This window comes from Sander vitreus, chromosome 1 (assembly GCF_031162955.1).
Source record: "Sander vitreus isolate 19-12246 chromosome 1, sanVit1, whole genome shotgun sequence".
In the NCBI taxonomy this organism is placed as follows: Eukaryota; Metazoa; Chordata; class Actinopteri; order Perciformes; family Percidae; genus Sander; species Sander vitreus.
The window spans coordinates 31082701-31096676 of record NC_135855.1 but is presented as its reverse complement, the minus strand read 5'-3'; the positions used below and the strand labels follow the sequence as shown (position 1 = coordinate 31096676).

At 42.4% G+C, this 13976-nt stretch overlaps 1 protein-coding gene across 1 annotated transcript in view; it reads left to right on the top strand.

The window, feature by feature from the left end:
- igdcc4 (immunoglobulin superfamily, DCC subclass, member 4) overlaps positions 1-13413 on the top strand; it is a 57038-nt gene extending 43625 nt beyond the window's left edge. The window contains exons 10-20 of the mRNA XM_078258031.1: positions 578-760; positions 1271-1480; positions 1981-2082; positions 2162-2351; positions 3231-3358; positions 7847-8017; positions 8214-8348; positions 10657-10759; positions 10953-11184; positions 11301-11429; positions 12553-13413. Coding sequence (XP_078114157.1) covers positions 578-760; positions 1271-1480; positions 1981-2082; positions 2162-2351; positions 3231-3358; positions 7847-8017; positions 8214-8348; positions 10657-10759; positions 10953-11184; positions 11301-11429; positions 12553-13047 — 2078 coding nt within the window. The 3' untranslated portion in view covers positions 13048-13413. The remainder of the gene's footprint in view (positions 1-577; positions 761-1270; positions 1481-1980; positions 2083-2161; positions 2352-3230; positions 3359-7846; positions 8018-8213; positions 8349-10656; positions 10760-10952; positions 11185-11300; positions 11430-12552) is intronic.
- The last annotated feature ends 563 nt before the right edge of the window (positions 13414-13976 follow it).

The following is a 13976-nucleotide window of genomic DNA, read 5'->3' as shown; positions in this document are numbered from 1 at the left end:
TCTCACAAGTGGGCTAAACCCCCTCCGAAAGATTAATCGGATCTCAATGCGTCCTCAATGCCTCCTGGGTACATTCACACCTGTACTTAGATCGGATTTTAATACCAGGTGAAAATGGGGCTCAAAGTTGACACACTTACTATAATTCAGGAGATATACCCATCTTAGTTTCTTTACAGAAGTTATTCATAGAAAAGTGCAAGACAGCCTACTTTACAAATGTTATGTTTCTGTATTGATAATACTTAAGATCTTAGAGCGCAGAGGCTAGAAAGGTTAGAAAGTGTATGTATTATTATTCTGAATACCGAGCTCACCAGAATGTACAGAGATTAAGTTCACTCTGAATAGACTCATTTTCATAACAGATTTTCCTTGAAAGACAGTAATATATTTGAATGAGTGGAAGACAACACAGTAAAGAACATTAAAAATCCTGTGTGATGCTTGTTATCTGTTGAATCATGAATTATATAAGCTGTGCATTTTCTCTAAAGAAACATTCAGAACATCATACTGATTAGATACTCCATAAGTAGATACATATATGTGAGTGTTGTATTGTGTGTTCCCACAGTGGACAGTGTGTTCTCCGTGGAAGTTGGGGGTAATGAGACTCAGTTCACACTAAGAGAGCTGCAACCCAACCAGGCCTACCGGCTGAGGATAGCAGCTGGGACAGGCGTTGGCTTTGGGGTACCCTCTGAGTGGGCTCAGCACCAAACATTAGCCCACTACAACCACAGCGACCACAGCATGGGTAAGGAAGACACCAGACCAGGTTCACACTAGTGTTGTAGTATTTTTGGAATGACGTAGAATTCTGAGAGCTATAATCCATTATCGAGAGAATAAACTCTCAGTAAAGTCAAGTAAAAATGTACTTGATGAGAATAACTTGTTTCCTTATCTTGCCAATCACATCTTTCCATCTTGTGCTTGCGGTCTTGCTAGCTTGAATTTTGATAGCCTTTCTAGCATTGCAGCCCTCTTGTTTCTTCATTGTTCCCAAATGTTTGAAATTCAAATTAATAAAATTCATAGATGTTTTTTTTTTTTACTACAGAGTTACATAGACTGAATGTGAATTGCTTACCATACACGTGGAATATGACGTCAGCTAGTAGCAGCACTGTGTGGATTTAGACAATGATCTTTTCCACAAGCAACAGGTGGAAATGTAGCTGAAGTCTGGTTAGTGTTATAGTATTATGTGGGATTCTTGGTCATGTAATTTTTTTTTTCCATTACCATTTGCATACATTTTCAGTGATCTTTGCCCCCACTGAGCTGAAAGTCAGAGCCAGAGTGAAATCACTCAATGTGACATGGCATCCCTCGCCCAATCACACACTGGTCTCTGGTTACAAGCTGTCCTGTCGAGAGGTGGAGGCTGATGAATCAGCCAATGAAAGGACAACACAGACCCACACCACTAGGCTTGGTAAGAAGGCCAGGTATCATCTCCTCACCAGGCTGGGTAAGTTGTTGACAGAGGCCTCTTCAAATGTAACTTGCTTTTAATACAGTAGTAGTCTGCTTTCAACTGTTCATTGTCATTTTTCTAACTTTGCATTTAGCTCCCTTTGACTAAATTTGAAATCAAATGATTCCCACTTTGCTTTATAGAAATATTTCATAAAAAATCAGTCAGCTATTTTTGCATACTTGCAGTAGGCGTAGCTTTTGGACAGCCTCGTTCTATTCCGAACGGGGTGCCCCTCACAAACACCCTTACTTTTGAAAAAGACCAGAAATAGACAGACACCTCTCATGAAAGGCAATTAAGTCAAGTCTTTGTCAGAGTCTTTGTAAGTTTACTTATAAAATATATGTATACAACATACAGCAGTTTTCATTATTGTCTCTCTCTCGCTGTGTGTGTGTGTGTGTGTGTGTGTGTGTGTGTGTGTGTGTGTGTGTGTGTGTGTGTGTGTGTGTGTGCCTGCGTGCGTGTGTGCCTGCGTGCGTGTTTGTCAGTCCCTGACCGGCAGTACGAGGTGAGAGTTTGGGGATTCAACAAGCAGATAGATGGAGCAGCTGCTGTGTGGAAGGGAAGGACAGACAAGGCCCATGACAAAAGTAAGATTTATCTTACTGCATGTGTGCTTGTATACATAAATTAATTCATTAATGAGTGTCTTGTGTGTGTGTGTTAAAGCATCATCGCCACTCCTTCCGCGCCCCCCTCCATTGCCCCCAAGCAGCATCCAAGCCATGGCCAACAGCTCCACCTCCATCTGGCTGCACTGGGAGAAACCACGGTTTAGCCACGTACGCATTATCAACTACACAGTGCGCTGCAGCCCAGCGGGAACCACCAACGCCTCCCTGGTTTCTTATTACACAAGGTCAGAAACCAGCTTGGACAACAGAAACTTAATCTTTTTATGTAATGTTTAAGACATAATGGCCCTGGATATCTCAACATTTGAACAATACTGCGTCCTGCATAACTTCCTTTGTATTCATGTTTACATCGCTTATCCCATTTAACAGTGTAAGTGAGAGAACACATCTTTTGAAGCATGATGTTTTAATTTGTTCACCAAAAAGAAGCATTCCTAAAGCATTCTTTATTTGCGTTTGAAGTCTATAAATTGCTTTACTAAATACAAGCTTTTAGTTTACATTTTCTGCTGGAAGAACCAGAAGTGCATTTCTCTTTAGGTGACACGTTTCCATCTGTAGGAGCACCTTGGCCCCTGCAGTTCTTTACACCAAACAAACCAACACATTTTTAGTGTTAGTGTAGTAAGAGTTCTATTATCTTTCAAGTTGCTTCAAGAGGCTCTACTATCATTTAGAAATGAAAGTGAAGCACATTGCATTAATTTTGCCCTCTCACTTGTGGAACTACTACTCTATGCCTAGTCTATATCGACAGACCCTCCTCCACAGCACTGTGGAGGAAGGTCTGGCAATGCAAGACTACTCTATGCATATATCCCTCCTGTTTTCACCATTCTTTGAATGTCATATTTATTCAAGAATTATCTTAAGTAAGGATATGGAGTTCTTGGGTTAAAGAGGTGTATAAATACTCACAAAATAATAGGTAGGGTAGATAGAGGTAATAAGAGTTAACAATATAAAGGTAATACATATTGTAGCCTAGAGCGGTCCAACAGGTTGTACAAACTAACAAGACTAAATTGAACAAAGTCAAAAGCGCAGAATACAAAATATGCAGCACACACTCAGGACTCTCCCGTGTTTGTGTGTTGCAGCTCTGCTCAGGAGATACTTCTCGGGGCCTTGAGGCCCTTCACCCGCTATGAGCTGGCGGTGCAGTCTAATGGAGTGGACGTGGTTGGACCCTTCAGCGGCACAGTGGAGGAGTCTACCCTGTCTGACCGTGAGTCTCGGCTGTGCTCCTGTCAGTGTAGTCAGTTTAGGTTTTAAAGAGCCAAAAGGTAAAGTCCCTGAAGATATTCCTGTAGGAGTTTGTGGCCTTTAAAACATTGTTTGGTATTGTAAGCATTATATTTGATTTTTCATTCATATTATTAACTTTTTATTCTTTGTTTATTTTCTGAAAAACACTTTGTTGTCTGAAGGGTGCTGTATAAATAAAGTATTATTAACAGCTGCTGGCATCCTGACACTCTCGAAGAGCTATGACAGGGAAAAAACTTTTTTTTAAATTTAATTGGTTAGGAAATATGTTAGCAAACTCACTCACGTATGCACTTTTTTTTCTTTTTTCATTCACTTGAAATTGATAAATGAAAACAGTCCTTGCTCTCACAAACTTGGCAGTGCCCTTGAGCAAGTCACTTAACCCTAAACAGCTCAATGGGAACTACACTGTGCCAAAAAAATTAGAAGAGTGTAGTTCTGCTGGGCAGCTACAGTACTAGGTGTAGATGTGTGTAAATATGTGGGAATGTGTTTCGAATGCAGGAACAGTGAGCATTTTCTGTTTGACTAAAGGTCAAATAAAAAAGGTTAATTTCAGGGGCCTTATCCTTTTAAATTAATTTAGATTGACACCGCTCTGTTTGGCTTGTTTACTTTCAGTAATTTTACTCTTTTTCGCGAATGCATTGATCATTTTGTTTGATTTTCATACTCAGTTAATTAGCAAAGTTCAATAGTTATATATAGCTACGCATTTTGTCATCTTTGCGCCGTATTTTGTTTTATACGGGGCTGGAGTCTGACGTGATGCCTGATGACCGGAGGATGCAAGTTGGTCATGGCTTGTCACGGCCGACAAGTGAACGCTGGCACAGCTTGCTGCCGCTGCTCGCCGTACTCGGCCATTGACCTGCTCCGGCTGCGCTGTCACCTGCCTGGACCTGCGCCGGAGGCTCTCCACCTTCACCCGGACATTGCCTTCCAGCCCCGCCGGAGATCCACCGAGGATCCCGCCGGAATTTCCACCACAACAGCTCAACAGCAATAAAGTCCATCTGCTCCAGCTCTCGTCGCCCTCCACACTCCACCAACTGGGCTGTCGACCACAGCATGTTAACCTGCCTAGTTCGGTCGGCTAGCACAACCACCAGCTGTGACAATACCTCACTCAACTTCGCTCTGTTCAACATCCACTATGACAGGCAAGGGACATCTCATCCAGGACTTCATCTCCGATCATAAGCTAGACTTTCTTTGTTTAACCGAGACATGGCAACAGCTCAACGACTTTTCTCAGCTGAATGAATCCACTCCTAGTGGGTTTGTTTACATATGTCAACCCCGTGGCTCCGGCTGGTGAGGAGGTCTCGTGATAATCTACCGTGAAAAGTGGAAAGTCTCGCCGGTGTCTGTGCCTGTCTCCAGCTCGTTTGAATCTGCTCTCTGCAAGTTGTCTGGTCCCACTCCAACCATCATTGCTACTGTCTACCGCCCCCCTAAACCGAACAGTGCATTTTTAAATGACTTTGCTGCTTTTCTCACCCACTTATCCTCTCTCTCACCAAACATAATACTGCTGTGCGATTTCAATATCCACATGGACAATATCAATCTGCCTCTCACCAAAGACCTCCTGCTTAGAGAGTTTTGGATGTCAGCAACATAACACTTTTCCCACACACTCCAAAGGACATATTCTGGACTGAATCTGCTGCTCTGGTGTCACCCCTTCTGACCTTACAGCTGATGAACTCCCCATAACTGACCACTTTCTCCTCTCATTTACAGTGAAGTTCACACTCTCCATCTCTAAAATACCACGCCTTATTTCATTTCGGAATATAAAGAATAGCAACCCCGCCGCTCCGTTAAAAAACAGATCTGTTTCTTTCTTTCTGTCTCCACCCCTTGGTTCACCCCCGATCTTCGTCTCATGAAAGCCAAAAGTCGGCAGCTTGAGCGTCTTCATAAAAAAACTGGTCTCACTATTCACAAAGAAATGTACAATAACCACATCTTACCTTATAAGGACTCCATTGCTAGCACCAAAACCCACTATTACTCCAATATAATCACTGCCAACAAAGGAAACTCCAAGTCACTGTTTTCCCTACTTAACAATATCACCCAACCCCAGGACTTTCTCCCCCCTCACTTGTATACAACCTCTTTCTGCAACTCCATTATGTCCTTTTTCAGCACCAGCACCTTGGATCAATCCCTCACCTCAGCCGACTTTCACCCATCCACACACTCATTCTCCTCCTTCCAGCTCCCCGATATTTCAGAAATCACAGAACTCATCCAGAAATCCAAGCCATCCACTTGTCAACTTCACCCCTCACCACACAACTTGTTAAAGCCTGCCTTCCCTCCCTGGTCCCCATCATTTCTGCTATCATCCACTCCTCTCTCACCACTGGAACTGTCCCTACATCCTTCAAAACTGCTGCCATTACCCCTATCTTGAAAAAACCTGGTGCCGACCCCTCCAACTTCAACAACTTCTGTCCTATATCCAATCTACCCTTCATCTCCAAAATCCTTGAAAAAACAGTTGCCTCTCAACTCCATTCTCACCTATCCCACAATAACCTGTATGAACAGTTCCAGTCCATAGCACTGAAACAGCACTTATCAAAATCACCAACGACCTCCTTATGGCAGCTGATTCTGGACTCCTCACCATCCTCATCCTCCTCGACCTGAGTGCCGCCTTTGATACCATCTGTCACACCACCCTCCTCAACAGGCTATCTTCCATCGGCAGCACCCACACTCCGTTAGACTGGTTCACATCTTACCTCTCTGGACGCTCTCAGTTCATTCAACTCAAGTCTTTTAAATCCATTCCCTCCTCCGTCACCTCAGGTGTGCCCCAGGGCTCTGTCCTGGGGCCCCTACTCTTCATCATTTACCTCCTTTCCCTCTGCAATATCTTCCGCAAATTTAACATTCACTTCCACTCTACCTCTCCACCAAACCCTCGTCCACTCTTCCGCCCACCTCCCTTACTTATTGCATCTCTGAAATAAAAACCTGGTTCACCCAAAACTTCCTCAAAGTAAACAGTAATAAAACCGAGGTTCTCCTGATTGGCACCAAATCCACTTTATCCAAAACCGACAGTTTTTCTCTCACTATCGATAACTTCTCCGTTTCACCCACCCCCAAGGTTAAGAGTCTGTGTGTCATCCTTGACAGCACACTATCCTTTCAACCCCACATCAATAACATTACCCGGTCTGCCTACTTCCACTTACGAAACATCAATCGCCTCCGCCCCTCCCTTACCCCCCACACTGCCACCATCCTTGTCCACAGTCTCGTCACTTCTCGTCTGAATTACTGTAACTCTCTCCTCTTCGGCCTCCCTCACAAATCCCTCCATTAACTTCAATTGGTCCAGAATTCAGCTGCCTGCATCGTAAGTCGAACCCGCTCCATCCCCCACGTCACTCCTGTCCTCCAACAGCTCCGCTGGCTCCCGGTTCCGTATCCAATTCAAAGTCCTCCTGTTTACAATTCAAGGCCATCCACAACCTCGCCCCCCCATATTTGTCTGATCTCCTCCAGGTTCCCACTCCCTCCCGCTCCCTCAGATCCTCTTCCTGCACCCGTCTCACCACCATGGAGCTGAATTCTCTGCTCCCTGTCTCTGGAATTCATTATCACCCCAACTCAGAAACATTGATTCATTCCCCCATTTCAAATTGCAACTCAAAACACATCTGTTTAAAACTCCCTATTCCACTTGATGTCAATTGATCTGCCTCTTTCTGTTGTTTCTATTTTATTCTTTATTTTTATTTATACTTTTTTTTTGCTGCTTTTAAATGTCTTAGGTATCCCTGTATGGTGTCCTTGAGTGCAGAGAACGGTGCCTTTAAATAAAATGTATTATTATTATTATTAAAATGTGTCACCTCATGTCCCATAAATTATTTGTTAAATCTGGTTCTTGAAATGCACATCCATGCATTCAGATTGTTTTTGTCTGATTAGCTAGGCTTGAGTTGCGTGAGCCTGTGTATGCAAGGGAGTGTGTGCTCACTCATGTGTGGATCAGTGGGTTTGGCTGGCCAGTGGCCAGTGGACATGGGAAGTAGTAGTTGGCATTGGTAGCTGATAACTGGCTGTAATGAAATAGCCAGGTGTAGTAGTGGCTCTCATGTTGCCCAGCAGCTCTGTCTGGAAGCCAAGTCAGGGTGTAGAGTGTAGAGTGGGCTGCTTTTAATGACATTATTACCACCAGTCACCCCATCACGCTCCCATTTGACATGTATCATCACCTGAGCCCCATCCCATTCCCCCGACTGCCCTGCTTGTCCCCTCGCTCTTGTACCCAGGTGGCAGGGACACAAGGACGCAGATGGTTGTCACACAACATGTACAATCCCCCACCAAGAAAATGTACATTCTGCAGCTGTGAGGCCTCATTTCTGGGTTATAATCACTGACCCAGTCCTCTTCTCTCCTTTAGGGCCCTCAACACCTCCTGAGGAGCTGCGGCTGAGAGCTCTGGACTCTTCCTCTGTGCTGGTAAGCTGGCGCCCTCCGCTGGAGCCTAATGGTATCATCATCAGCTACAGGATCTTGTTCAGTGGCAACCTCAGCCAGCCTGAACACTTGTGGGAAAACCTCTCTCAGGATGGTGGGTGGCATGACACGACTCTTCACTGCACTGAAAACTGTTAATCACTGAACTTTTAGCTCATAGTTTTATTCAGTTTACTATGTCAACATAACACTTTATTTTTAGAATCTTGTTTTTTTTATTCCATGCCTGACTGAAGCTGCGATTTACGATGGGCCTTGACAATGTTTCTCTGTCTCTCTCTCTTTCTCAGGGAGCATTACCAGTGTGGAGGTCCAGGGTTTGTCCAGTGACACTCGTTACTTTTTTAAGCTGGGAGCATCTACTGAGGTGGGGCCAGGGCCTTATTCACCTATAAAGGATGTTTACACCCCACTTCAGAAATATGGTTCGTGTCAAATAGCACATATATAAGTGACATAATAAAAGAAGTAACAGTAGTTTTTAGAGCAATGGTAGCAGTAATCATGGTTATGGTGGTAGTAGTTCAGTAAAAAGAGGTTAACATGTGTGAATGGAAATCGACAGGAGTGAGAAGGAGAAAGGTTGCATTCTCAATATCAGGAGAGTTTAAGGATGCACAATGCTTAGTGAGAAAGGGACAACACTTATCACTTTACTATGGGCAGAGGCATTTATGTGGCTGAGGGCTGAAATAGAAATTTACTACCAGGAAAATGAAGAGAAAATGTCACATCTCTCTTTTTTTAATGTCTTTATAGTCATTAAAAGGAATACTATTAATGCTACATAATTAATTGGTGGGTATTATTCCAACAACATGATTGCTAACTGTTATATTTGACTTCCAGTGCATATAAAACAGAAGTAACATAGGTCATTTTGTTTTTGTTCTTTATTTTCATAATTTTGTTTACAAAAACAATTCTCACAAGCAGATATGTAAGGAGATCATTTATAATAGTTTGACTTTTAGAATCCACTGAATAATTTATTGTGAAATGTATGTCGTTGGGTCTACGTTGGGTTCCCTTCATTGAATTGTTCCTTAGGTAATTTAATGTGGTGCAATTTCAACAACTTGAATATTAAGTTTTTTATTTTTCATTGATGTTTAAGTTTCTCAAATTCCGATTTAAAGAACATTCAAATTTAAACCTCTAAACTACCCAGGATACTCCTACTTCCTCTTGTATACCAAGTTAATGAGACGCAGAACATATAAATGACAGAACATTACCAGACGTCTAATCAATTCCATTCAGACGTGACGTTTTTGAAATTGCACCACTTTTTAACCTTCTGGAAATGTCAAAGAGGAGAAATAAAACCTGAAAAATTCAGATAGATGATGGTTTTGAATGTAAAAGCTATGAATTCTGTGGTATTTACATTTTTACATTCCATTTTCAGTAGTGGTTAAATTACACAATTAGGTATTCAGTTGCTTCTAAGATTCAAATAATATGGCCACTTTTGCTTCCATACGCAGCAACAAGCATATATCGAGCACACACACAGACACACACACCCTGTCATACCCATACACACACAGACACACCCTTTAATACCCATACTCAAAAACTCACACACAGACACACACACCCTGTCATACCCATACACACACAGACACACCCTTTAATACCCATACTCAAACACTCACACACAGACACACACACACTCCGCATTTCCAAACGGGTAATTTATCCTAGTCAGCAGAGAAAGTGTAGCTCGGCAGGACACTGTGTTTCTGCTTGGTGCACTTTGAGGAGAACATCAAGTGTGGATATCAAAGGGGCAGCCTCATCAGCGACCCCCAGGGGAGATCTTTGAATTACTGCTCTCTGTGCCTAGTAAAATTGCTGTGAAAAGCACTTTCATTATACACTTTTTAATTCCATTAGTCAGCATTTTATCTTTATTTGTAATTACTGAATGCCCCTTTTGTCTTTATACAGAGAGTGTCAAAAATAGAGAACTATTCTGTGGACAATTATCCAACATCAGCCTGCCAAACCCATTGTTGTGTACATGCAATGTATGTATGTGTACAACACCAACTTGTACACATACACTACATTGTATTGTTTTTCTTTGCTAGCCATTAAGTGTATAATGGCTGGGAATTGATTTCCAAAAGGATCATATATCTGGAATATCTGCACATAAAACTTTTCTGATGCAAAAAGCAGCGAGAATGCATTCTTGTTGTACCCAAATGCTAAGACAGGGTAACAGGTTTATTTTCTTCACATAGGCTGTAATAGTGTTGGCAGTATGCTGTGTGAATGGGAGTGAGATGGCTAGTGGGTGGGTGAGAGCTCCCACCATCTGTTTCCTCTCCTCTCTATGTCCAGACCTCCAAATATACCCAGCATAAATGAATATCAATGGAGGCCTGCTGTCATAAGTTGATGTTGCCTTATATCTCTATAGTACTGTCACTTTAAACTACTTTTAATTAAATTAAATTAAATTACTTTTAAATAACAAAATCAATACGCCAAGTCTATTTACATTAGGCCTGAGCCAAATAGTTTTTCGAACTAGATATGTTATTATAATTCTTAGTATTTTTAGGATGGAGTTCTAGATATGAGACAAATATGGCAACACACATGAAAACCAATATGGCATATTTCTGGGAGTGTCAACATTTCTGCAATGTGTCAACTTTAATTGTGTGTTGCCCTGATTGTTGTTTTTCAATTTCATGTTGTCTGATATTTGAACAGAGCTGGACATCCACGCAGTGACAGGCATCATAGTCGGTGTGTGTCTGGGGCTGATATGCATCCTCCTCTGCATGTGTTTCAGCTTTCGTAATGGCAAATCTAGGTAAGGTAACTCTACAGTATCACTACTTGTACAGCCCCTACAGTATGCACATTTACTCTTGTTTCACTTACTTAAAACAACTGTTGTCTTACCAACTTAAAGCCAGATAAAAAAAAACAGGCAACTGTATTAACTGGCAGTCTTCTATAGTGCCCAACTCCTATACTATTCCTCTTATCTCTGTTCCTTATAGTGAGGTATCTGGTGGCCTGGAATCCACAGCTGTGACCCCTCAGTACAGGCGAGGAGGCTGCCCCGTTCCCTCCAACGTGCCAGAGTGCAGCAATAGCCACGAGCTGGAGACACTGATGCCCCCAGGCAGCCAAGAGTCTGGTCAGCCGCTAGAAGAGGCCTCAGAGGAGCAGAGCCTGATGGCAAGTGCTAATCCAGGGGAAGGGGAGGATATTCCTGCACCTGAACCCAAGGTCAAAACCTGCAAGGGGGTAGCCTTTCTCCAGATGGGCCTTGGATACTCTGTTATTTTTTCACGTGTTGATAGAGGGATAATAGTTGTAATTTTGGTGCATCCATTGTCTTGCAGGCTGCTTGGAATGGCTCTGTGAGTCATAACTGGGCCAACAGAATCACTAGATACAGAGACACCATAACAGAAGACTCTCCAACACTCATTAATGGAGCTCTCAACAGGCTAATTACTGATAACGGCACGGTAAATGAACAAACTAAATTCAATCAATTTTAGCTTTGAACCTGACAAGCAACTTCAGCTGTAGCATCACTGGGTCAAATGGCATTTCTACTGTTTGCTAAGCTAACCCCCTTTTAATAACTGTCACTATGCCTGTCAAGATTTCCGTTATTGCACGGCACATGGACATTTTACAATGGGGCATTGCATTGGGGCATTGCATTGGAGCAGATTTACCACTTGAAATATATTATTTGTTTTTTTTTAAACAACAGGCCCATTTTCTCTTAGGAAGAGGTTAGCAAAAGCGGGGTTCTCATTTCTGGCTGCCGAACATCAATTGTGCTGGCCAAAATGACAACTGTCTTTTGCAGATTTTATCAGGTAGAGCTGGCTGTCAAAATAAAGCTAACGTTAACTCCATGAATTGATTAAAAAACACTGTCTCCGGCTGACTTTTTAATGTTTCCAACTGACTGAAACTCTGTAAAGGGTTCTAAATATGCACTTGATGGCTGCATATATGATATTGTGCTAAAGAAAATAGGCTGAAGTTGCATGTCCCAGGCAAAAAGCCAGCAAACGTAATGCTATCTCAGTTAACAATGCTAAGGTTGCTTCCCCAAATTCAATAAAAGAGCAAGATAGAACTGCTAAACTTACCCTAAACTCTGATAGCAGACCGGCTTCCACAGAGTGGGAAACTACTACAAAATGGATGTGCTAGTCATGACTAGAGCTAACTAATGTGACCTTAGTTAATGATGTGCTCCTTGGCCCTGGCAGTAACATTTGCATTTACAGTATGCAATAAGCTAGTTAGTCAGATATGCTAACAGTTATAGCTTAGAGTTAGAGTAGATAAAAACACTGTTAATCCATTTTTTTTTTATACTTTTGCTTTAACTTTTTTACAGGGGGAAACATAATTTGGATTATTAATTACTAAGCTATGATTCGCCTATCACTGTTCGGGGGAGGGTTTTAGCAAACAGCCCATTGTGATCATTGCTGATATCTATGAAAAGAGTCGCCATTACAGACTTTACATGTACTTAATCAAAAAACATTACATCTTTTAAGTGACCCAGGTAGATCAACTATTAGAACAACCTGAATTAACAGTGACATTGTTTTGTTGCAGGACTTAGAAGATTGTCTGTGTACATCTGTGTGCAGTAACCAGGTGGAGGCAGAAGTCATTGTTCACTCAGAGCTGTCAGACCCAGGGAGGGAGAAAGAGGAGGAGGGCACCACCAGGGGACCCTCATTATCAGAGGACAGATATTCCCTTTTGAGTCAGCCAAGCCCACCAGGAGAGGGGGACACTCTCAAAAAACTATCACTGGCCCAAAGCCCCTCGAGTCATCCCTTGATAAAGTTGGTGGCTAATCACAACGGGGAGCTGCAAGGCACGGCAGACATAGAGCCACAGCCGGGCATGGGGCTAACCAATGGCTTCCACTCCCCAAAGACTGTGCATTCTGTGCTGAGGTCAGAGCATCTGGAGAATGGGGACTCCAGACACTGCCATTTGGCACCTGGGAAGGCCATCTCTGCAGGGCTGTCCCCTGCCCCCTTTGTCAGCTCCGGCTTTGTCCACTCTACCTCAGCAGCACACGGTTATCTGTGCCCGTAGCCCCTGCATGGAGGGCATCAACCCTTACATACACATGCAGACATCAGACTGATTTTCTTTTCTGATTTCTTTCTTTCTTTACATACCCAGGAGCAATCCATAGGGATTACTTTTATGCACCTCATTATTGGATTCTTTTCTCTTCCTTGAAAAGTTTTTATAGGTACTTTGAATCCATTGTTTCATACGTGCGTGTATAAACGGTATACATATACAGTATATTTTTAATGGTAGAGTACTGTATACAGTATATGTATGCATTCACTAGCATTGCAACCATATTTTCCTCTGTTTTTTCCCCCTGTCTGTAGGAAAGAAAAGAAAGATTTACTTTAACCAAGCAGATGGAACTGGATTGAAGGAGGCTATTCCCACTGTTGCACATGGCTTTGTTCCACTCAGGAATGAGAAAGCTAGTACATATGTTCTGTGAGTGAACATCATGGATGGAAGGATTGGAAATGCAAGCTTGATGAGTCTCCCTGGGCTTTGTCATGTGGATGCTACTTTACCGTAGCACTGAGGAATAAGCCTTAAAGGATATCTTCACACTCTGAGAGTGCAGAACACCTGTGTCTCTCTCCAGCCTCCTGCTGTCTCAGGGTCCATGGTATCTCACACAAATTCAAACGGTCTCCCATAAACATACATTTATACACATTTTTCCTGACTGGAGTGTGGGGGTCTCAGGTGCCTAATTATTGTAGGTGCGTTTATAACCTCTGTATATTTCTATAGATGATTCTATTGAATATAAGTACAAACACATGTCAAAATGAAAAAGAAAAAACACTCAACATGTAAAAAGATATGGAGTATACAGATTTGGTACTAGGCATGGGCCGGTTACCGGTTTCAAGGTATACCGCGGTTTTAAAACCACTAACATTTTCTGTCATATGTTTAAGGTATGAGCTGTTCTGAGTCTT